This window comes from Ranitomeya imitator, chromosome 2, assembly GCF_032444005.1.
Source record: "Ranitomeya imitator isolate aRanImi1 chromosome 2, aRanImi1.pri, whole genome shotgun sequence".
In the NCBI taxonomy this organism is placed as follows: domain Eukaryota; kingdom Metazoa; phylum Chordata; class Amphibia; order Anura; family Dendrobatidae; genus Ranitomeya; species Ranitomeya imitator.
Window position 1 is genome coordinate 717,880,175 of NC_091283.1, and position 26,633 is coordinate 717,906,807.

The 26,633-nt window shown below is 42.3% G+C and overlaps 1 protein-coding gene across 1 annotated transcript in view; it reads right to left on the minus strand.

Moving 5' to 3' along the window:
* Positions 1–233: 233 nt before the first annotated feature.
* GPRIN2 (G protein regulated inducer of neurite outgrowth 2) overlaps positions 234–26,633 on the minus strand; it is a 143,940-nt gene continuing 117,540 nt past the window's right edge. Inside the window, exon 2 of the mRNA XM_069753162.1 lies at positions 234–3,603. Coding sequence (XP_069609263.1) covers positions 1,779–3,581 — 1,803 coding nt within the window. The 5' untranslated portion in view covers positions 3,582–3,603 and the 3' untranslated portion in view covers positions 234–1,778. The remainder of the gene's footprint in view (positions 3,604–26,633) is intronic.

The window sequence follows — 26,633 nt, forward strand, 5'->3', positions numbered from 1 at the left end:
ACTATATTGCTATATTGCACCTGTGTTGCCGTCATCTTTGCTATATGAGTTTGCTCCATCCAGATAGTGCATTAGTTCTGAGACCTGGACAGGTAAATACTGCTGCCATTTTTTGCTGTGTTAATTCTTGACTTTTTTGGAGAATTATCTATTCATTTTTTAGTGGATTTGCTTTTAATTTCAGCACTTGTGATATATAAGTCTTTACAACTGATAGAAAAGATACACTTAATAATAATAATAATAATCTTTATTTTTATATAGCGCTAACATATTCCGCAGCGCTTTACATTTTGCACACATTATCATTGCTGTCCCCGATGGGGCTCACAATCTAAATTCCCTATCAGTATGTCTTTGGAATGTGGGAGGAAACCGGAGTACCCGGAGGAAACCCACGCAAACACGGAGAGAACATACAAACTCTTTGCAGATGTTGTCCTGGGTGGGATTAGAACCCAGGACCCCAGCGCTGCAAGGCTGCAGTGCTAACCACTGCGCACTGGATTTATATGTTAGTTCTTGGTTTAACATTTGATTGCATTTTTTACATTTCAAACCATTTATTGAACCATTATACAGCGGAAAGTAGAAAAGTAAATTAATTGAAAAAATGAGGCATCAAGACATGATAAACAGCAACAAGTTAGAGAGAGAGAAAATGGGCCTGATTCATCAAGACCAGCATTGTTCATACTGGTCTTGATGAGGAGCTGTGCTGGAGTTTTGTGCTCTTGATTCGTAAAGTAGTGCACAAATCTTCATGGATCAGGAGCATCTCACTAGTGATGTGTGCCTCTGTGTCCTATGCCAGAAATTTCAGGAGTGAAATTTTTGGTGTAGGGAACATCAAAGCTTTGAGAATCAGGCCCATTGCATGCAGACAGTACATAAATATGTAGTTAATGGTTTTGTGTTGAATCCAGTTTTTGATGTAATTTATGGACAGCCAAACAGTTTTGCCACAGTGTTGCTTAAAATTGTGGAGAACAAGGTGATGTGAACACAATGGGGCAAATGTACTAATTAAAATATACAAGACCTTTGGCCCATTGAGGCGGAAGTCTAGTCTAGTGCATATGCAATTAAGGAAGACGTCTAGTCTAGTGCATATGCGATGCACCACATTTAATCAGCCTCTTATACTCCACAAGGGGGCAGGGATTAGTAAAAGGAATTTAAAATGTTATAATATACACTAACTTTTTTGTTAAAAAAAATAGTTTAAAATTAAATAAACTAGTCATAGTCCACACTGTCTATACTGTATATTAGCCAGAATAAGTAAATCTGCCCCAATACTTGAATATAGTCTTAGCAATGATGAATACTACTTTGTTATGATTCCAGTTGGGATGGATGCATAATAGAACTTACATAGAGGTCCATTGGAACTCTATTGAGCTTCAGAACAGAATAAACTGAAAAAAATCATAGCATTTTATATCTGAGCCCACATATAGGAAAGTATATGCCCTTATAAAATGTCCATGCATAACAAATCTGAACAAAGAAGCTCTGAAGCATCTGTCCACTAATATACAATATTTTAAGTGCGGTGTCTATTAGGCTCCAGGAACTGCATCAAAAACTGCACCAAAACTGCTTGTGGAAACCAGGCCTGATATGGAGTCTGTAGGTCCTAAATTACCGTATTCAAAATCTTAAAATAGGCAAGAGTAATTCTCACTTCATAGCAGATATTTCAAGTAATGAGTAGCAGGGCCATTGTACAGCAGATACTTGAAATTAATGTTATTATTTTCCCATATGTAAGGTCAATCAGACGTGGTGGTGGTGCATGCACAACAGTTGGACTGTCTTAAAGATTGCATAACGGTTCTGATAGACCTTCTTTTCTCTTTAGTTGATTGTTCAATTTCTCCTGATTGTTCTGACTGCTGTGTGTTCTGCTCTATCTGGATCTCTAAATGTTTCTGGATAGCTAACCCAAGAACCTCAGGGTCTACTGCAGCTCCATAAACTTCCCATGTCATGCCTTCATTATCCCATCTAACTTCTCGCACTGGTGATTGAGGACAGTGTAGGTTAATTCCTAAGCCAATGTCCGAAAGTAAATGACTACTGCTATGAACAAATGAAGAGGTTGAGACTGCTTTGCTTTCCATGACATTCACAGTTTGTACTTCTGCATCTTTGAGGCTGAGGGAACTTTTATGGTGTAGTGATAAATAGTCTGTAGATGTCATTGTCCAAGTATCTTTTGTCTTTGCATCTGAGTCTGGTATTTCCAAGATATCTAATGGTGTTTCTACTGTTTTAAGTAGTAAATCACTGGTATTTCTATCGTAAGTTAGCAAATTATTTTCCCCAATGGAAACAGGAGGTGGTGGAAAAGCAAACCGGCCACATCGAAGTAGCTTTTTAGTTTCCAGTCCAGATTCACTAACTGACGATACTAGTTTTGGAATTGAAAATTTATCAGGGGGTGGTAATTGTGAACAGAACCGTGGTAGAGTATGCCCTAAGACCGGTTCATCAAGTGAATGTTCCAGTCCGGATGAGAACTGAATAGATGATATGGGCAAGGAGTGGCAATAGGCAGCAATTGTGTCATCTACTTTTAGCAATGGTTCATAGCCCTTGCTGCAATGAACAGAACAGCTATCGTGAATACTCATAGCTGGTGGTGATAGCTTAGTTTCTGAGATGTCATCACAAGACATAACACCTGAAATATTATAGTATGGCTGACAACACATATACTCATTAATTTGTAGTAGATTTTGAGGATCTTGATGGCCAAACACTCCATGGTGATAGGTACCTGGTACTGTATACACAGTGATGTTGTGCTGAATTTTACTGCTGTCCAAATGGCTAAATGCAATATTTGGCTCCTTGTCTGAATATACATCAGTCAAGTTGTTTTGCAGGTTTGACGGAGAATGATCTATCCCAGAGTCTTGGGTAAAATTACTAAGTGTACAGGTGCCATCACTGCCAGACCCAGAAATGCTGCTAGAAGCAGAAAGATTGGAATATGTGGCACTGATTGTGTTATTTACCTTTATGGAATGCGGCACAGAGGTCCTGTTTCCACAGGAGTAATCTGAAAAACTCTTCTGGACTATCAGGCCTACTGAGTTAAGATTATCCATGCTATCTACTTTACACATAGATGTTTCTGAATGGCCGAGTAAGGAAATATTTTCAGAGACCTTGTATCTGGCGAAGATCTTTCTGATCTCTTGCTCTGCTGTTGCTAAGGATGAATCATCTGAGAGATAGTGAATTTTGGGATGCGTGTTTTCTTCAATGTGACTGACAGAAAGATGATTGCAATCAGATTTTTCTGGATTAAGAGGACCATCCATGCTACAAGACCACTCAGAACTATGTGAATTCTGAACCACGCTGTTTTCATTGCACTTGGCCACATAAGTAATGTTGTTAAGGCTTTTATGAATCTCTGGTTTACTTTGTGGACTCTCAGTGTTGGGTAGGGCAGACGAGCTTTTGGAGAAGAAATGGCAGCCACCGTTGGTCTTCTTTTGGCAGAATGCATGAACTGTTTCTTGGTAAACTGGGGTAGAGGGGTTATGGTCCCTGCTTGCCATGATAATTGACGGACTCCAGCACCTGGATGAAAAATATGAAATCATGAATACATTTATAATTAATGATAACATCAGTCGCAAAAAAACAAGGTAATTAAAAACCACAATATGCTTTAATGAGCACTGTCCTTAACTTGCACCTCACAATGAATCACAAATACAAGTGCATTCTCAAATGGGGATTGTCATCTACTCAAATTGAAATCTTCTGGAACCTTACACTCCTCTGCTTGTTATATCCTGTTGCTTATATATAATCAATAGTTTTGCCTTCACTCACATTAGTCACTGTCCACAATGAGGCTCATGGTTTATGTTGATCGTCAGTTTACTGGAGTCCATTTAAATTGGCCCTATCAATATGTTTTGGTGTTTCAGGGGTAACCAGAGAACCTAAAGGAAACCCATGCAAATGGGGAGAGAATATAGCCATGCCATAAAGATGTTGTTTTTGGTTGCATTCAAACCCAGAGCCCCAGTGCCATCTTAATATAGATTTTTCCTTCTTGTTTTTTAATTATTCTTGAGGTTTTCTTTTGTAGCACAGTGCTGTTTTTTAAATTGTCATATATGCAGTGTTTCCTAACCAGAATTTCATAAATCATTTTTGTAAGCCTTTTTTTGCTTCTTAAATACAAAAATGTATTTGAAATAAGATCTTTAGTATAACTTAAGAGCCATTGTAGCCATTAGTTTAAACAAGACTCAGAATAGTATTTGCAGGCAGCATTTAGCTCTTGGTTTGCAGTGATGTGTTTGGAGCTAGCAAGAAGGATTACAAGGAGAGATATAGAATTAATGCATACTATTTTTGGCTAAGCTTCCGTTGGCTTGTAAGACTGATCCTAAGTCTGTTGCTCTCATTAATTCTTTTTATGAAACCAACAATTTTGCTTACCCACATTGTCCATTGTCTTGTGACATAAGATGTGACCTATTTAATTTTCTGACACATGAAGAGAAAGTTGCATTTGATAAGCAGAATAATCTGATTAAGCCAACTAATTATTTTGGAGAATTACAACCCACTTGGTATCTTCTGTTGCTAGGCATTGAAAAATAGCAAATTAATTACTAAACATTCATAAAAGGCATACATACCAAGATAAAAGCTCCTAACTATAATTAAGTTGGGGGTGACATTTTAGAGTCTTTGATTCTTTGTGTGTGACTTTATACAGTATATAGATTTTTTTTTCCTCTGGGTAGACAAGATGATATTTACACCTCATAAATTTTCTGCAAAAAGCTAATTCATTTGAATAGAGCTTGTGTTTGCTGTAAGACAACCCCATTCAGATGAAATACTTGATTTGTAGCTGTATTTGTATTACAAATCTGCTGTGTGTAAATACCCCAGTGGACATTCGGTAAATTACAATGGAACGCTTCTGGGTCTCGAATTTGCAGCTTTAAATTTTTGTTTTAGTTACAATATTTGGCTACAAATTTGTACCACATTGTCTCAAGATATCATTATTAAGATAAAAAATGCTACTTGATTCTTTTATGATGCAATATATCATTGAGGCCTCATTCAGACGTCTGATTTTTTTGTATGAGTGCTATCTGGTTTTCACAGAAAGCACTTGTATCTGTGGTGCTATTCACATGTCCATGATTTTTTTGTAAAATCGCGGATACATGTTCGATTTTGATCCGAATTTTGGATCAAAATTGGCAATGCAAGTCTATGGATCCTTGAAAAAATTGGACCTCACACAGACGACAAATGAGTGGTGTCCGACTTTCACTGACTGTCAAAAAGAAGGTGAAGACATTTTGTTTCTCCATGTATGAGCAAATCTGATAACATATGGACCACACTGATCAAACTGTGATCAAGAGTCACATCACAATCAGTCTGTTTTTCTCATATTTGAGCAAATAAGACATCTGAATGAGGCCTAAAAGTAAGCTCATGCAAACAGTGAAAACACGGTAGTTTGCTTCTGTCCTGATTTGCTCAGACTCTCTCAGCTCTTTTGCAATTTTCAAAGTATTTTATTCCTGAAATCTAGCAAAAGCACTTTGATGATTTGCAGTCTTAGTGCAGATATTGTTGCTTCTACAGAAAGCATAACCAGTTAATACGTTTAGGCAGGGGGCAGTTACATTTATTACATTAGTAACAAAGGTGTTGGAAATCTTTTTTGCTTACAGAAATTAAAAGATCATATAAAAACTTAATTGTGTAAAGGTAACAAATTATTCTACAATAAATGTTAGCATCCAGGGTTGGATTTATACATTTCTATGCCCTGGGCCAAAACACAAAATTCTGTGTCCCCTCCCCCCACCTCAAAAAGTTTATTTCTAACTTTCAATTTAACATGTAATAGTTTATTTTTGAAACACATAAGCATTTAGTACAATCTTTATAATCTTTGAACCACATTATATTTTTAATTCAAAACTAAACTATTACAGTATTTATGAAACTGACTAACATTAACACCTTGTTATGCTGTGACAGTCTTTGGTAGGAAAGGGGGCCTCAAATTGTCCCTGGATCTGGGACCCAAACTATCCTTGTACAAGGGATACTCTTGAAGGTAAAAAGGGCCAAGTCTCCGAGCTTGCTATGTTCCTGTTAAAACCTGAGCTGTCCCTTCTCCCAACCCATGAGGCATGGGACAGAAATGTAAGGTAAACAGGGATAACCGAAAACCTCTAACATACAAAAGCACTAACCAACAATAGGGAGGAGGATAAGGACAGGGAGGAATAAACTAAATAAGAACAGGGACCAGGAGATAAACACACACACACATACTATAGCAAACCACAGAACACTACTACAACAACTCTACTCCAACTGCTTAGCTTTAGTACACAGCACAGAAAGACGACTCTTTCGCTGGCAGGGATAACAAGGTGTGACCACTTTTTATAGGAAGAGGTAATGACCAGATCAGAAGCAGCTGAAATGGAATTGCATGTTTCTGACCAACATAGAAAGGGTAATTAACCTCTTCCACATCAGAGGAAACTAAATCCATTAATTATGTGACACAAATCACACCAACTCTAAAGAAGACCTGCGATTCATTACCAGATGTGACCAGCTAACTCCAGGTGTTCCAGAGGGACGTAACACACACGTGACACATCAACAAAAAATCTTTCCCTCAAATTTCTTTAAGTCATCTTAAATACCTACTAGAATTTCTTCCTTTGCACTTTTGTCCAAGAAAAGTTTCAGTTGTTTCATTGAAGTTGATAGATCTTGTAAGAGAGATAGCAATTGCTTTTTGACTGTGACTATGTAAGACAGTGTTAGCTGAAGAGATGAGCATCATAAATGAATAGCTCAACTTATTTATTTATAATGTACATGGATGTAAATTTAAAAAACAGCCTTTTATTTGGACTTTTCAAAATAATACTGAAAAATGTGTAAACATTTGGTTATTTCTTCTGTATGTATGCCCACCTGACTGCTAAGCCCTAGGCTATGGCCTAGGTTGGCCTTATGGAAAATCTGACCCTGTTAGCAGCTGTACTTTAGTAACATCAGTGACAATGCATGCAGCTAGTTTCTCATATTTTAACAAAAATCAGCCTAATTAGCAGCTTTGAGGATGGAAATGTCTGAAATGTTCAAGAAGCAACAGTAGTCATTTCACTATAGAAACTAAAAACATGCACAATAGTTTCTGATTTAATGGGGTCATCTCTTCCCTTCTTATAAGTTGCCTTTAGTCATATATTATCATATGATAGTCATTCAGATGAATGTAGAACCAACCTATATGTCCGAAGCAAATGTCACTATCGAAAAATTCAGCATAGCAATCCTAAATCAGACCAAGTGATATTTAACCCCTTAGTGACAGAGCCAATTTGGTACTTAATGACCGAGCCAATTTTTACAATTCTGACCACTGTCACTTTATGAGGTTATAACTCTGGAACGCTTCAACGGATCCCGCTGATTCTGAGATTGTTTTTTCGTGACATATTGTACTTCATGTTAGTGGTAACATTTCTTCGATATTACTTGCGATTATTTATGAAAAAAACGGAAATATGGCGAAAATTTTTAAAATTTTGCAATTTTCAAATTTTGTATTTTTATGCCCTTAAATCAGAAAGATATGTCACAAAAAATAGTTAATAAATAACATTTCCCACATGTCTACTTTACATCAGCACAATTTTGGAAACAAAATTTTTTTTTGTTAGGGAGTTATAAGGGTTAAAAGTTGACCAGCAATTTCTCATTTTTACAACACCATTTTTTTTTAGGGACCACATCACATTTGAAGTCATTTTGAGGGGTCTATATGATAGAAAATAACGAAGTGTGACACCATTCTAAAAACTGCACCCCTCAAGGTTCTCAAAACCACATTCAAGAAGTTTATTAACCCTTTACGTGCTTCACAGGAACTGAAACAATGTGGAAGTAAAAAATGAACATTTAACTTTTTTTTGCAAACATATTAATTCAGAACCTTTTTTTTATTTTCACATGTGTAAAAACAGAAATGTAACCATAAATTTTGTTATGCAATTTCTCCTGAATACGCGAATACCCCATATGTGGGCGTAAACCAGTTTTTTTGCGCACCGCAGAACTTGGAAGTGAAGGAGCGCCGTTTGACTTTTTCATTGCAGAATTGGCTGGAATTGAGATTGGACGCCATGTCGCGTTTGGAGAGCCCCTGATGTACCTAAACAGTGGAAACCCCCCACAAGTGAGACCATTTTGGAAACTAGACCCCTTAAGGAACTTATCTAGATGTGTGGTGAGCACTTTGAACCCCAAGTGCTTCACGGAAGTTTATAACGTAGAGCCGTAAAAATAAAAAATCACTTTTGTTTACACAAAAATGATCTTTTCGCCCACAAATTCTTATTTTCACAAGGGTAACAGGAGAAATTAGACCACAAAAGTTGTTGTGCGATTTCTCCTGAATACGTCCATACCACATATGTGAGGGTAAACCACTGTTTGGGCGCACCGCAGAGCTTGGAAGGGAAGGAGTGCCGTTTTACTTTTTCAATGTAGAATTTCTGGAATTGAGATCGGACACCATGTTGCGTTTGCAGAGCCCCTGGTGTGCCTAAGCAGTGGAAAACCCCCTCAAGTGACACCATTTTGGAAACTAGACCCCTTAAAGAACTTATCTAGATGTGTGGTGAGCACTTTGAACCCCCATGTGCATCACAGAAGTTTATAACGTAGAGCCGTGAAAAAAAAATTGCATTTTTTCTACAAAAATGATCTTTTTGCCCCCAAATTTTTATTTTTACAAGGGTAACAGGAGAAATTAGACCACAAAAGTTGTTGTGCGATTTCTCCTGAGTACATCGATACCCAATATGTGGGGGTAAACCACTGAATGAGCGCACCGCAGAGCTTGGAAGAGAAGGAGTGCCGTTTTACTTTTTCAATGTAGAATTGTCTGGAATTGAGATCGGACGCCATGTCGCGTATGGAGAGCCCCTGATGTGCCTAAACAGTAGAAATCCCCCACAAGTGACCCCATTTTGGAAACTAGACCCCCCATGAAACTTATCTAGATGTGTGGTGAGAACTTTGAATGCCCAAGTGCTTCACAGAAGTTTAGAATGCAGAGTCATGAAAATAAAAAATATTTTTTTTTCCACAAAAAAGATATTGTAGCCCCCAAGTTTTTATTTTCACAAGGGTAAAAGGAGAAATTGGACCCCAGAAGTTGTTGTCCAATTTATCCCGAGTACGCTGATGCCCCATATGTGGGGGTAACCCACTGTTTGGGCGCACGGCAGAGCTCAGAAGGGAAGGAGCACCATTTAACTTTTTGAGCGCAAAATTGGCTGTCGTGTTTGGAGACCCCCTGATGTACCTAAACAGTGGAAACCCCCCAATTCTAGCTCCAACCCTAACCCCAACACACCCCTAACCCAAATCCCAACCTGATCCATAATCCTAATCACTAACCCTAACGATCATCACAACCCTTACCCCCAAAACAACCCTAATGTCAACACTAACCATAACCCTAATCAAAACCCTAAATCCAACACAACCCTAATCCTAATCTCAACCCTAACCTCAAACCTAACCTTAATCCCAATACACCCCCAATCACAACCCTAACCTTAACCCTAATCCCAAACCTAACCCTAATCCAAAGCGTAACCCTAATGCCAACCCTAACCCTAATACCAACCCTAATCCAAACCCTAACCCTAACCTTAGCCCCAACCGTAGCCCTAACTTTAGCCCCAACCCTAACCCTAGCCCTAAGGCTACTTTCACACTTGCGTCGTTTGGCATCCGTCGCAATCCGTCGTTTTGGACAAGAAACGGATCCTGCAAATGTGCCCGCAGGATGCGTTTTTTGCCCATAGACTTGTATTGCCGACGGATCGTGACGGATGGCCACACGTCGCGTCCGTCGTGCACTGGATCAGTGTTTTGGCGTACCGTCAGCACAAAAAAACATTCAATGTAACTTTTTTTGTACGTCGCATCCGCCATTTCTGACCGCACATGAGTGGCCGTAACTCCACCCCCTCCTCCCCAGGACATAGATTGGGCAGCGGATGCGTTGAAAAACTACATCCGCTGCCCACGTTGTGCAATTTTCACAACGTGCGTCGGTATGTCGGGCCGATGCATTGCGACGGCCCCGTACCGACGTTAGTGTGAAAGAAGCCTAACCCTAAATTTAGCGCCAACCCTAACCCTAAATTTAGCCCCAACCCTAACCCTAAATTTAGCCCCAACCCTAACCCTAAATTTAGCCCCAACCCTAACCCTAAATTTAGCCCTAACCCTAGCCCTAGCCCTAGCCCTAACCCTAGCCCTAGCCCTAACCCTAACCCTAGCCCTAACCCTAACCCTAGCCCTAACCCTAGCCCTAACCCTAGCCCTAACCCTAACCCTAACCCTAGCCTTAACCCTAGCCCTAACCCTAGCCCTAACCCTAGCCCTAACCCTAGCCCTAACCCTAACCTTAGCCCTAACCCTAGCCCTAACCCTAACCCTAATTTTAGCCCCAACTGCTCTTCTCCTTCCGGCCGGCAGATGGAGACAGATGGCGGGCGCACTGTGCATGCTCCCGCCATTTTCTTTTGCCCAGAAGATGTCGGCGGCCAGGAGGAGCAGCAGGAGGACCCAGGGACACCGGTGAGTATGATAGGGTCCCCGAATCCCCATATTCCTCTGTCCTCTGATGTGCGATCACATCAGAGGACAGAGAATTACACTTTGCTTTTTTTTTTTTTGCGGTCGCCGGTAAACAGTTAATTACCGGCGATCGCAAAACAGGGGTCGGTAAAATCGACCCCGATCATGCTCTTTGGGGTCTCGGCTACCTCCGGCAGCCGAGACCCCAAAGATTCTCCCGGGGCCGGCCGGCGGGTGCACTGCGCATGCGCCCACTGGGAGCCACGAGGAGCACCGTGGGAGATAGGTGAGCATCGGGGGGCTATCTGGGACCCCTTTTCTCTGTCCTCTGATGTGCGATCACATCGGAGGACAGAGAAATTAAAAAGAGATTTTTTTTTTGCGATCGCCGGTAAACGGTTAATTACCGGCGATCGCAAATGCGGGGTCGGTAAAAAAAACCCCGAATCATGTTCTCTGGGGTCTCGGCTACCCCCGGCAGCCGAGACCCCAGAGAAAATCCGACTCTGGGGGGCGCTATTCACTTTTTAAGGGTTTAAGTACCCTTACCGGCCGCCGTTAAAAGGCGTATCGGCGGTCGCTAAGGGGTTAAGTTACTTTGTGACATGCACGTATGCTTTGTGCATTTTGTGCTGTCAAGTATAAGTAATTAAATTATTCAAATCTATCATACTAAAATATATATATCACCTAACAATATACAGCTCTAGCAAAAATTAAGAGACCTCCACATCAAAACCCTGTCATGGGCAGCCCAATCTCCAGACCTGAACCCCTTGAAAACCTCTGGAATGTAACCAAGAGGATGATGGATAGTCAGTCACAAGCCATCAAACAAAGAAGAACTGCTTAAATGTTTGTGCCAGAAGCAGTGTTTAAGACTGGTGAAATCATGCCAAGACGCATGTGATTAAAAATCATGGTTATTCCACAAAATATTGATTTCTGAACTCTTCCTGAGTTGAAACATTAGTATTGTTGTTTGTAAATGATTATGAACTTGTTTTCATTGCATTATTTGAGATCTGAAAGCACTGTTTTTTTCATTTTGACCATTTCTCCTTTTTGTAAAAAAAAATACAAAATTTGTTGCTTGGAAATTCGGAGATGTATGTCAGAAGTTTATAGACTAAAAGAACAATTTACATTTTACTCCAAAATTTATTTATTTTTGCCAGAGCTGTACAGGTCCTTCTCAAAAAATTAGCATATAGTGTTAAATTTCATTATTTACCATAATGTAATGATTACAATTAAACTTTCATATATTATAGATTCATTATCCACCAACTGAAATTTGTCAGGTCTTTTATTGTTTTAATACTGATGATTTTGGCATACAACTCCTGATAACCCAAAAAACCTGTCTCAATAAATTAGCATATCAAGAAAAGGTTCTCTAAACGACCTATTACCCTAATCTTCTGAATCAACTAATTAACTCTAAACACATGCAAAAGATACCTGAGGCTTTTATAAACTCCCTGCCTGGTTCATTACTCAAAACCCCCATCATGGGTAAGGGTACCGTCACACTATAACATTTCGATCGCTACGACGGTACGATTCGTGACGTTCCAGCGATATCGTTACGATATCACTGTGTCTGACACGCAGCAGCGATCAGGGATCCTGCTGAGAATCGTACGTCGTAGCAGATCGTATGGAACTTTCTTTCATCGCTGGATCTCCCGCTGTCATCGCTAGATCGGTGTGTGTGACACCAATCTAGCGATGCGATCCAGCGATGCGTTCGCTTGTAACCAGGGTAAACATCGGGTAACTAAGCGCAGGACCGCGCTTAGTTACCCGATGTTTACCCTGGTTACAAGCGTTAAACTAAAAAAAAACAAACAGCACATACTTACATTCTGGTGTCCGTCAGGTCCCTTGCCGTCTGCTTCCAGCACTGTGACTGCCGGCCGTAAAGTGAAAGCAGAGCACAGCGGCTGTGCTTTCACTTTCACTTTACGGCCGGCAGTCACTGAGTGCGGGAACCAGACTGCAAGGGACCTGACGGACACCAGAATGTAAGTATGTGCTGTTTGTTTTTTTTTAGTTTAACACTTGTAACCAGGGTAAACATCGGGTAACTAAGCGCGGTCCTGCGCTTAGTTACCCGATGTTTACCCTGGTTACCCAGGGACCTCGGCATCGTTGGTCGCTGGAGAGCTGTCTGTGTGACAGCTCCCCAGCGACCAAACTACGATTTACCTACGATCACGGCCAGGTCATATCGCTGGTCGTGATCGTAGGTAAATCGTATAGTGTGACGGTACCCTTAGACTAGCGACCTGACAGATGTCAAGAAGGCCATCATTGACACCCTCAAGCAAGAGGGTAAGACCCAGAAAGAAATTTCTCAACAAATAGGCTGTTCCCAGAGTGCTGTATCAAGGCACCTCAATGGTAAGTCTGTTGGAAGGAAACAATGTGGCAGAAAACGCTGTACAACGAGAAGAGGAGACCGGACCCTGAGGAAGATTGTGGAGAAGGACCGATTCCAGACCTTGGGGAACCTGAGGAAGCAGTGGACTGAGTCTGGTGTGGAAACATCCAGAGCCACCGTGCACAGGCGTGTGCAGGAAATGGGCTACAGGTGCCGCATTCCCCAGGTAAAGCCACTTTTGAACCATAAACAGCGGCAGAGGCGCCTGACCTGGGCTACAGAGAAGCAGCACTGGACTGTTGCTAAGTGGTCCCAAGTACTTTTTTCTGATGAAAGCAAATTTTGCATGTCATTCGGAAATCAAGGTGCCAGAGTCTGGAGGAAGACTGGGGAGAAGGAAATGCCAAAATGCCTGAAGTCCAGTGTCAAGTACCCACAGTCAGTGATGGTGTGGGGTGCCATGTCAGCTGCTGGTGTTGGTCCACTGTGTTTCATCAAGGGCAGGGTCAATGCAGCTAGCTATCATGAGATTTTGGAGCACTTCATGCTTCCATCGGCTGAAATGCTTTATGGAGATGAAGATTTCATTTTTCAGCACGACCTGGCACCTAATCACAGTGCCAAAACCACTGGGAAATGGTTTACTGACCATGGTATTACTGTGCTCAATTGGCCTGCCAACTCTCCTGACCTGAACCCCATAGAGAATCTGTGGGATATTGTGAAGAGAAAGTTGAGAGACGCAAGACCCAACACTCTGGATGAGCTTAAGGCCGCTATTGAAGCATCCTGGGCCTCCATAACATCTCAGCAGTGTCACAGGCTGATTGCCTCCATGCCACGCCGCATTGAAGCAGTCATTTCTGCCAAAGGATTCCCGACCAAGTATTGAGTGCATAACTGAACATTATTATTTGTTGGTTTTTTTGTTTGTTATTAAAAAACACTTTTATTTGATTGGATGGGTGAAATATGCTAATTTATTGAGACAGGTTTTTTGGGTTATCAGGAGTTGTATGCCAACATCATCAGTATTGAAACAATAAAAGACCTGACAAATTTCAGTTGGTGGATAATGAATCTATAATATATGAAAGTTTAATTGTAATCATTACATTATGGTAAATAATGAAATTTAACACTATATGCTAATTTTTTGAGAAGGACCTGTATGTTGTACAATTTTCTATGACAAAAACCTGTTGTGATCTGCATTTTAGAAGTGTGCCCCACTGATCTTTTACCCAACCCAATTCACAACAACTATCATCTGATGACTACAGTAACCTTGAATAACAGTTGACATGCACAATGCATCTATATAAGTTAAAGGAGTACCGATCTATATGCATTTGATAAATCACACTTAAGCACCTATTTCTTCCACGAAGGCAGCAAAATAGAGTAATTTACCTTATTACAAATCAAATTGTTTCTAGTTTAAAAACGAAATAATTGAATAAATATTTTACTCTTTAATTTGCATATTGTTGGATAGCGCACACAGAGCTCCTCCTTCTTTTAAAAAAAGGACTCTATGAAGATTTTTTTAGTAAATGTGCGTATATTTGTATGTAGTGTAGTGTGAGTGTGTTAATAAACTTGCCTATCGCTGCTCTCTGCAGGATCTAACGCTGCTCTGCTCCTCTTCTCAGTGATGTCACTGCTCTCCATACTCTTCAGGTCATACTACACTCTGCATCACCCAGAAGTGGCTCATAACTAGTCTCCATAGGGTTACATTTTAACAGAGACTTCTGGCTTACGTATAGCGCATGGAGTGAGCCACATAGTCTGAAGAGCAGAGAGGTCACTTAGAAGAGGAGCAGAACGGCGCTGGATCCAGCAGGAGGTGACAGTTGGTGAGTATGTTAACACATACACACTACACTACATTCACATATACACGTGTCGTAAAAAAAATTGTGGGAGTGCTTCTTTAATGCTGTATGCTCTAGACGTGGCATTTCAATGTATTTTACTTGTTTTGAAATATATAGAGCATTACTAGAAGTACAATAATTTAAAATATTGATTGACTGTAAAAATCAAACCATCCAGCTTCCTATTCTATCATAAAGCCATATTTACCAAGTGTTTTAATTAAGTTATTATATTGAAAGTGTAACTTTTTAGTTTTAGGAAAACTTGCAGCAGAATATGTCTGCTTGCTTCTAGATCCACATCCTCCAATCTCCATAGAATTTTATGAGCAGCAACTGTCATCTCATACTTCCGTACAGATCTTGCATGAGAATAATCAGTCCAGAGATAGAAACATATTTCTCTGATAAGATATATTATATTTATCGGTCGTCTATGACAGCACCACGGAGAGAGGGTATCCGCCCTTCAGGAACAGGAAACCTACAGATACATAAGGGCGGCAACCTGTTATGATCAGGTGACCTTGGAGCAGCATGAAAACTTTCACTGGAGTAGGTGGTAACTATACTGACCGCAAACCCTGATCTTAACACAGCAACTAGAAGTAGCCATGGGGTGTGCCTAACAAAACCTAGACACCTCGACACAGCCGGAGGACTAAATACCCCTATAGATGGAAATAGGAATTTCTACCTTGCCTCAGAGAAAAACCCCAAAGGATAGGCAGCCCCCCACAAATATTGACTGTGAGTAGTAGAGGAAAAGACACACGCAGGCAGGAAACAGGATTTAGCAAATGAGGCACACACTAGCTAAATAGGAAAGGATAGGACAGGATACTAAGCGGTCAGTATTAAAAATCCTTCCAAAAATATCCACAGCAGAAAATACAAAAACTCCACCATCTAACTAAAGATGTGGAGTGTATATCTGCAACTCCAGAGAATCCAACAAGACTGAGAAAACACTGACACAGTCTAAGCTGGACACGAGAAAAACAAATGAATAGCACAGAATATAAGCACACTGCATGTGTGCCACAGAAAAAGAAACAGACACTTATCTTTGCTGAATTGGCAACTAAGCAGGAGAAGCCAGAAAGTGATCCAACACTTCACAAGAAACATTGACAACTGGCAAGGACTAATGAATCCTGCACACCTAAATATCCCAGTCAGAACTGCAATCAGCCAATACACCTGGCCAGGACTGCGACTCAGAGACAACTGCATTCCCACCTACAACCACTGGAGGCAACCCAAGAGCAGAATTCACAACAGTACCCCCCCCTTGAGGAGGGGTCACCGAACCCTCACCAGGGCCCCCAGGACGATCAGGATGAGCCAGATGAAAGGCACGGATCAAATCAGCAGCATGGACATCAGAGGCAAAAACCCAAGAATTATCCTCCTGGCCATAACCCTTCCATTTGACAAGGTACTGAAGCCTCCGCCTCGAAAAGCGAGAATCCAAAATCTTCTCAACCACATACTCCAACTCACCATCAACCAACACAGGGGCCGGAGGATCAACAGAAGGAACAACGGGCACCACATATTTCCGCAATAAAGATCTATGGAAGACATTATGGATAGCAAAAGAGGCCGGAAGCGCCAAACGAAAAGACACCGGATTAATAATCTCAGAAATCTTATGAGGACCAATAAACCGAGGCTTAAACTTAGGGGAAGAAACCTTCATAGGAACATGACGGGAAGACAACCAGACCAGATCCCCAACCCAAAGCTGGGAACCAACACACCGACGACGGTTAGCAAAACGTTGAGCCTCCTCCTGAGACAACACCAAATTGTCTACCACATGAGCCCAAATCTGCTGCAACCTGTCAACCACAGAATCCACACCAGGACAGTCAGAAGGCTCAACCTGCCCAGATGAAAAACGAGGATGAAAACCAAAATTACAAAAGAAAGGCGAAACCAAAGTAGCCGAACTAGCCCGATTATTAAGGGCAAACTCGGCCAATGGCAAAAAAGCCACCCAATCATCCTGATCAGCAGACACAAAGCATCTCAAATAAGTCTCCAAAGTCTGATTAGTTCGCTCTTTCTGGCCATTTGTCTGAGGATGAAATGCAGAAGAAAAAGACAAATCAATGCCCAGCCTAGCACAAAAGGCTCGCCAAAACCTAGAAACAAACTGGGAACCTCTGTCAGACACAATATTCTCCGGAATACCATGCAAACGAACCACATGCTGAAAAAACAACGGAACTAAATCTGAAGAGGAAGGCAATTTAGGCAAAGGCACCAAATGAACCATCTTAGAGGACCGGTCACAAACAACCCAGATAACAGAAATTTTCTGGGAGACCGGAAGATCAGAAATAAAATCCATCGAAATATGTGTCCATGGCCTCTCAGGGACTGGCAATGGCAAAAGCAACCCACTAGCACGGGAACAACAAGGCTTGGCCCGCGCACAAGTCCCACAGGACTGCACAAAAAAAATGCACATCACGCGACAAAGAAGGCCACCAAAAGGACCTACTAACCAAGACTCTGGTACCAAAAATGCCAGGATGACCAGCCAACACGGAACAGTGAACCTCAGAAATCACTCTACTAGTCCATCTGTCAGGAACAAACAGTTTCCCCACAGGACAGCGGTCAGGTTTGTCAGCCTGAAATTCCTGAAGAACCCGTTGTAAATCAGGGGAAATGGCAAAAAGAACCACCCCTTCTTTCAGAATACCGACTGGTTCTAAGACCTCAGGAGAATCAGGCAAAAAACTCCTAGAGAGGGCATCAGCCTTAATATTCTTAGAACCCGGAAGGTACGAGACCACAAAATCAAAACGGGAAAAAAACAAGGACCATCGAGCCTGTCTAGGATTCAGCCATTTGGCAGACTCGAGATAAATCAGATTCTTATGATCGGTCAAGACCACAATACGGTGCTTAGCTCTCTCAAGCCAATGTCGCCATTCCTCAAACGCCCACTTCATAGCCAACAACTCCAGATTGCCGACATCATAATTGCGTTCAGCAGGCGAAAACTTAAGGTACCTTCACACTAAACGATGCTGCAGCGATCCAGACAACGATCCGGATCGCTGCAGCGTCGCTGTTTGGTCGCTGGAGAGCTGTCACACAGACCGCTCTCCAGCGACCAACGATGCCGGTAACCAGGGTAAACATCGGGTTACTAAGCACAGGGCCGTGCTTAGTAACCCGATGTTTACCCTGGTTACCATTCTAAAAGTAAAAAAAACAAACGCTTCATACTTACCTTCCACTGTCTGTCCCCGGCGCTGTGCTTCTCTGTACTGGCTGTGAGCACAGCGGCCGGAAAGCAGAGCGGTGACGTCACCGCTCTGCTTTCCGGTCGCTGTGCTCACAGTGAGTGCAGGAAAGCACAGCGTCGGGGACAGACAGCGGAAGGTAAGTATGAAGTGTTTGTTTTTTTTTACTTTTAGGATGGTAACCAGGGTAAACATCGGGTTACTAAGCGCAGCCCTGCGCTTAGTAACCCGATGTTTACCCTGGTTACCAGCGAAGACATCGCTGAATCGGCGTCACACACGCCGATTCAGTGATGTCAGCGGGAGAGCCAGCGACCAAATAAAGTTCTGGCCTTCTAGCCCCGACCAACGACATCACAGCAGGATCCTGATCGCTGCTGCGTGTCAAACTGAATGATATCGCTAGCCAGGACGCTGCAATGTCATGGATCGCTAGCGATATCGTTTAGTGTGAAGGTACCTTTACGGGAAAAGAAGGCACACAGTTTCATCAAGGAACCAACAGGATCCCTCTGAGACAAAACGGCCCCTGCCCCAATCTCAGAAGCGTCAACCTCAACCTGAAATGGAAGAGAAACATCCGGTTGGCGCAACACCGGAGCAGAAGTAAATCGACGTTTAAGCTCCTGAAAGGCAGAGACAGCCACAGAGGACCAATTCGCCACATCAGCGCCTTTCTTCGTCAAATCGGTCAAGAGTTTAACCACACTGGAAAAATTAGCAATGAAACGGCGATAAAAATTTGCAAAACCCCAAAATTTCTGAAGGCTCTTCACGGATGTGGGCTGAATCCAATCATGAATGGCCTGAACCTTAACCGGATCCATCTCTATAGACGAGGGAGAAAAAATAAAGCCCAAAAAAGAAACCTTCCGCACCCCAAAGAGACACTTAGACCCTTTCACAAACAAAGCATTGTCACGAAGGATCTGAAATACCATCCTGACCTGTTGCACATGAGACTCCCAATCATCGGAAAAAATCAAAATATCGTCCAAATATACAATCAAGAATTTATGAAGATAAGTCCGGAAGATATCATGCATGAAGGACTGAAAAACAGATGGAGCATTAGAGAGTCCGAATGGCATCACAATGTATTCAAAATGGCCTTTGGGCGTGTTAAACGCAGTTTTCCATTCATCACTCTGCTTAATACGAACAAGATTATATGCCCCCCGAAGGTCAATCTTAGTAAACCAACTAGCTCCCTTAATCCTAGCAAACAAATCGGAAAGCAAAGGTAAAGGGTATTAAAACTTGACCGTGATCTTATTCAAGAGGCGATAATCAATACAGGGTCTTAAGGAACCATCTTTTTTTGCAACAAAAAAGAACCCCGCTCCCAACGGTGAAGAAGATGGTCGAATATGCCCTTTCTCCAAAGACTCCTTAATATAGGTCTGCATGGCGGTATGTTCAGGCACAGACAAGTTGAAAAGTCAACCCTTAGGAAACTTACAGCCTGGAATTAAGTCAATAGCACAATCGCAGTCCCTGTGCGGTGGACGGAAACTGGACTTGGGCTCATCGAATACATCCTGAAAATCAGACAAAAACTCTGGAATTTCAGAAGAGGAAGAAGAGGAGATTGACATCAAAGGAACATCATTATGAACCCCCTGACAACCCCAATTAGTCACAGACATGGACTTCCAATCCAACACAGGATTATGTACCTGCAACCACGGAAAACCCAGCACGATAGCATCATGCAAATTATGCAACACCAGAAATCGACAATCTTCCTGATGGACTGGCGCCATGCGCATGGTCACCTGTGTCCAAAACTGGGGCTTATTTTTAGCCAAGGGTGTAGCATCAATGCCCCTTAAAGGAATAGGGTTCTGCAAAGGCTGCAAGGGAAAACCACAATGCTTGGCAAACTCAAAGTCCATTAAGTTCAAGGCGGTGCCTGAATCCACAAACGCCATGACAGAAAATGATGACAATGAGCAGATCAAGGACACAGATAACAAAAATTTAGGTTGTACAGTACTGATGGTATTTGAACTGGCGATCCTCTTTGTCCGCTTAGGGCAGACAGAAATGACATGAGAAGCGTCGCCACAATAATAACACAACCTATTCTGACGTCTGAAACCTTGTCGTTCCGTTCTAGACAGAATCCTATCACACTGCGTAAGCTCAGGAATTTGCTCTGAGGATAACGCCACAGCGCGCACAGTTCTGCGCTCCCGCAAGCGCCGGTCAATCTGAATGGCCAGAGACATAGAATCACTCAGACAGGAAGGCGTGGGAAACCCCACCATAACATCTTTAACGGATTCAGAAAGACCCTTTCTGAAAATTGCCGCCAAAGCGTCATTAGTCCATTTAGTCAACACCGACCATTTTCTGAATTTCTGACAATACAATTCTGCCGCCTCTTGACCCTGAGACAGGGCCAACAAGGTCTTCTCAGCTTGATCCACAGAATTAGGTTAATCATATAACAATCCCAAAGCCTGAAAAAAGGAGTCTACATCAAGCAAAGCCGGATTCCCAGATTCCAGGGAAAATGCCCAATCCTGCGGGTCGTCACGCAGCAGGGAGATGACAATTTTAACCTGCTGAATGGAATCACCAGAGGATCGAGGTCTCAAAGCAAAAAACAGTTCACAGTTGTTTTTAAAACTCAAAAATTTGGACCTGTCACCAAAAAACAAATCAGGAGTAGGAATCTTCGGTTCTAAAACAGGAGTCTGAACAATATAATCAGAAATACCCTGTACCATAGCAGCAAGCTGGTCTACACGAGAAGCTAATTCCTGAACATTCATGCTAGCACAAGGCTCTTCAGCCACCCAGAGATAAAGAGGGAGGAGAAGACAAAGTAGACTCAAGAAAAAAAAATGGCTCAAGACCTTTCTTCCCTTCTTCTGAGATGCATTTAACTCATTATTGGCCAGTTGTACTGTTATGATCCGGTGACCTTGGAGCAGCATGAAAACTTTCACTGGAGTAGGTGGTAACTATACTGACCGCAAACCCTGATCTTAACACCGCAACTAGAAGTAGCCGTGGGGTGTGCCTAACAAAACCTAGACACCTCGACACAGCCAAAGGACTAAATACCCCTATAGATGGAAATAGGAATTCTATCTTGCCTCAGAGCAAAACCCCAAAGGATAGGCAGCCCCCCACAAATATTGACTGTGAGTAGTAGAGGAAAAGACACACGCAGGCAGGAAACAGGATTTAGCAAATGAGGCACACACTAGCTAAATAGGAAAGGATAGGACAGGATACTAAGCGGTCAGTATTAAAAATCCTTCCAAAAATATCCACAGCAGAAAATACAAAAACTCCACCATCTAACTAAAGATGTGGAGCGTATATCTGCAACTCCAGAGAATCCAACAAGACTGAGAAAACACTGACACAGTCTAAGCTGGACAAGAGAAAAACAAATGAATAGCACAGAATATAAGCACACTGCATGTGTGCCACAGAAAAAGAAACAGACACTTATCTTTGCTACATTGGCAGCTAAGCAGGAGAAGCCAGAAAGTGATCCAACACTTCACAAGAAACATTGACAACTGGCAAGGACTAATGAATCCTGCACACCTAAATATCCCAGTCAGAACTGCAATCAGCAGATACACCTGGCAAGGACTGCGTCTCAGAGACAACTGCATTCCCACCTACAACCACTGGAGGGAACCCAAAAGCAGAATTCACAACAGTCGTAGCATTAGGGCAGGGTATGGACGGGCTAAATTAACGTGGAGAGAGGACTTACTACGACAAGCCAAAAAATCTGGAGTGAATAATGAGTCTGTGGTCAGATTCATCTCTACCTCTAACTGCCAATGGAACCGCATTCGCGAGATACTTAATAGACACTGGTCCGTGCTACAGACTGACAGTGCCTTGGCTTCACATCTGACAGAACTCCCCCTGATGACACAGCGGAGGGGAAAAAATCTAAAGGACACTTTGGTGAGAAGCCACTATGTGGCGAAAAACAAATTTTTTTTTTATGTGGGCAGTCCAAGACAGGGATGCTTTCCCTGTGGTTCATGCGTCGCATGTCCGAACATTCTCAGATGTGGGACCTTTAAGACCTCAGATGGGAGCAGGGAATTCAAAATATGAGAATTTATCTCATGCAAAACATTTGTAGTGTATTATGCTACTTGTCCCTGCTCCCTGATCTATATTGGTCTCACGTCTATAGAACTGAAAGTTCGGACACGCGAACACGTAAGAGACATCTTGGCTGCCAAGGAAGTGGCAGATCCGTCGGGTCTGAAGACCATACCAAGGCACTTTCAGATGTTCCACGGATCAGATCCTAGGGGTCTAAAAGTAAGAGGTATTGATAAGATACATGGAGGGATCAGGGCTGGCAATATGGCTAAATCACTTGCACAATGTGAGTGCAAGTGGATTGTCACCCTGGATACCCTCGTCCCCAAGGGACTAAATGAGCAGTTGAGCTTCGCTCCGTTTTTGTGATGTATTTTATTTTATTATTTGACTCTATTTGCCCTATTCTGCCCTCTTTTTTGGCAGCTTCGTCGGATGTGTTTAGCATGAGATGTATTTTAATGGCTTTTTGTCTTGCCTTCCTCTCTGACATGAGTTATCCACCATTCTTTTTAATATTATGTATTAACTTTCTTGTTTGTGTGTTTTTTTCTTTTTAGTACATGTCTTTAACGTCCATGGCTTCAGATACATTATAGGCTGCAGTGAATTCCTTCTGCCCTCTCTATGGAAATCATAAAGAAATAAGAAGTTCGACAGACAGTTGTCTGTCAATTGTATGCACCATGATATGTATCACCTGCCCATATTGCACTTGTCACTGTATCACTATTATTTGTATGTTGTATATGTTTATATCTAATTTGAATATATTAATTAATTAAATGTGTGTAAATGGGTTAGTAACTGGCTTAGTGATAGAAAGCAGAGGGTGGTTATAAATGGTATAGTCTCTAACTGGGTCGCTGTGACCAGTGGGGTACCGCAGGGGTCAGTATTGGGACCTGTTCTCTTCAACATATTCATTAATGATCTGGTAGAAGGTTTACACAGTAAAATATCGATATTTGCAGATGATACAAAACTATGTAAAGCAGTTAATACAAGAGAAGATAGTATTCTGCTACAGATGGATCTGGATAAGTTGGAAACTTGGGCTGAAAGGTGGCAGATGAGGTTTAACAATGATAAATGTAAGGTTATACACATGGGAAGAGGGAATCAATATCACCATTACACACTGAACGGGAAACCACTGGGTAAATCTGACAGGGAGAAGGACTTGGGGATCCTAGTTAATGATAAACTTACCTGGAGCAGCCAGTGCCAGGCAGCAGCTGCCAAGGCAAACAGGATCATGGGGTGCATTAAAAGAGGTCTGGATACACATGATGAGAGCATTATACTGCCTCTGTACAAATCCCTAGTTAGACCGCACATGGAGTACTGTGTCCAGTTTTGGGCACCGGTGCTCAGGAAGGATATAATGGAACTAGAGAGAGTACAAAGGAGGGCAACAAAATTAATAAAGGGGATGGGAGAACTACAATACCCAGATAGATTAGCGAAATTAGGATTATTTAGTCTAGAAAAAAGACGACTGAGGGGCGATCTAATAACCATGTATAAGTATATAAGCGGACAATACAAATATCTCGCTGAGGATCTGTTTATACCAAGGAAGGTGACGGGCACAAGGGGGCATTCTTTGCGTCTGGAGGAGAGAAGGTTTTTCCACCAACATAGAAGAGGATTCTTTACTGTTAGGGCAGTGAGAATCTGGAATTGCTTGCCTGAGGAGGTGGTGATGGCGAACTCAGTCGAGGGGTTCAAGAGAGGCCTGGATGTCTTCCTGGAGCAGAACAATATTGTATCATACAATTATTAGGTTCTGTAGAAGGACGTAGATCTGGGTATTTATTATGATGGAATATAGGCTGAACTGGATGGACAAATGTCTTTTTTCGGCCTTACTAACTATGTTACTATGTTACTATGTAATTACGGTTCTTATATTAGAGAGGGTATGGATCGTTATTGTCCTCTTAATTTTTGTTCACATATCGTCCACTATATCCACTAAGCGGTCCATATATGGGGTTATTTGGGATCTTGTGGCGATCTGACTGTTTTAGTCATCGCAAAGAAGGCCGCCGCCATGGTCTTTTAGAAAATTGGTGCCGGTGGTGCGCATGCCCGGTATCATCCATCGTACCCGCCTCTCAGCAAGGCTATTAGCTACAGCTGGGTGTGTACACTATTGTAAGTTATACGGCAGAGCTCCGCCCCTACACACACCCAGCTATGACGGCATGCCCTGGACGCTACTGCGCATGCGCCGTTTTACCGGCGCCACTTCCGGTTTGAGTTACATTTAAGCACAAGGAGACGTATCACGGATAGACCCTGTTGAAAAAGCTATGCGAAATGTGCGTCCGGGGTGCCAAGCGAGGTGGGGGTACCTTCCCTGACTACCGATGGGTAAGCATGAGCCATGTGTAGTTGTGTGACTTTATATACGGGGGTGGTCTGATGAGTGCACTGTCAGACACAAGACTATAGATTTATATGGCCACGTATAGAACTTTTTGCTATGTATCCATGCTGTTACCCTAAGGATGTATTGTAGCACTCCCCCTCTAACTCGGCTATCGTCATATCTTCCTTTTATTGTCCCCTGCTCATTATTGGCCAGTTGTACTGTTATGATCCGGTGACCTTGGAGCAGCATGAAAACTTTCACTGGAGTAGGTGGTAACTATACTGACCGCAAACCCTGATCTTAACACCGCAACTAGAAGTAGCCGTGGGGTGTGCCTAACAAAACCTAGACACTTCGACACAAGGTTTGAGTTACATTTAAGCACAAGGAGACGTATCACGGATAGACCCTGTTGAAAAAGCTATGCGAAATGCGCATCCGGGGTGCCAAGCGAGGTGGGGGTACCTTCCCTGACTACCGATGGGTAAGCATGAGCCATGTGTAGTTGTGTGACTTTATATACGGGGATGGTCTGATGAGTGCACTGTCAGACACAAGACTATAGATTTATATGGGCACGTATAGAACTTTTTGCTATGTATCCATGCTGTTACCCTAAGGATGTATTGTAGCACTCCCCCTCTAACTCGGCTATCGTCATATCTTCCTTTTATTGTCCCCTGCTCATTACACACACCCAGCTATGACGGCCTTGATGATGGCGTGCCCTGGACACTACTGCGCATGCGCCGTTTTACCGGCGCCACTTCCGGTTTGAGTTACATTTAAGCACAAGGAGACGTATCACGGATAGACCCTGTTGAAAAAGCTATGCGAAATGCGCGTCCGGGGTGCCAAGCGAGGTGGGGGTACCTTCCCTCAGACACAAGACTATAGATTTATATGGCCACGTATAGAACTTTTTGCTATGTATCCATGCTGTTACCCTAAGGATAAGGACCCTGCTATATGTTTGTGCAGACAGCACACATATCCTGAACCTTAATATTGTGTATTGATACATTAATGTGATTGTTATAAACCAATAAAATTTTGTAGATTTTTATATATAATTATGTTTAAGTGGACTCTGTTGCTCCATGTTTTTGCGTCGGCACATACCCGCAGGATAGAGTTTCCTATGTGTGTGTACTTATGAGCGCGTGTGCAGAATGAATTGCATCTGCGCTCAGCCTACGCACAACGTAGAACATCTCAAACTTAAAATAAGTACTTACTGCGCGTATATGTGTTATTAACGGGTGCGCAGAATGGGACGCATCAGCGTCTCATTGCTGGGCCTGCGCATGGTATCTTTTTGTGCATGGTTACAGCGTGGGCGCGAAGTGGAACGCATCTGCGCTCCACCAGCTGAACCTCTTGGCTCTATAGCGCAGGCGCGTGCATACAATTGTAGCGCATGCGCAAAGGGGGACGCACTTGCGTCGCATAGCTAGGCCTTTGCACAAGGTATGACCTTTTCAACCCGGAAGTTCTATTTCGGCGTGGGATGATAACCACATGAGGATATAAAGAGCATGGTAACCACACTTACTACAAGGCTGATAGAGACCGGCAGATGCTGAATGGACATTGTTCCCCACTACGGCAGAGGGCACATCGCTCCTCAGAATAAAGTCAGATAAGTTATATTTTCCAGTTATGATATGGGTATGTCTCCTGATGAACCTACATAGGGGAAACGCGTCGAGCAAAGCATACTCAATGCTATAAATAAGCTAACATACTTGGTCATATTTATCTAAATGTCACTGGGTTTAGGGCACTTTTGCACTTTTTTTGCACTATTTTTGCACTTTTATCTGTGCCTCATAGGTTCACCTGCCTTGGTAACTTTTCACCATAGGCTATTTTTGGTCTGTTCCCTTTTTTCTATTGTAGGG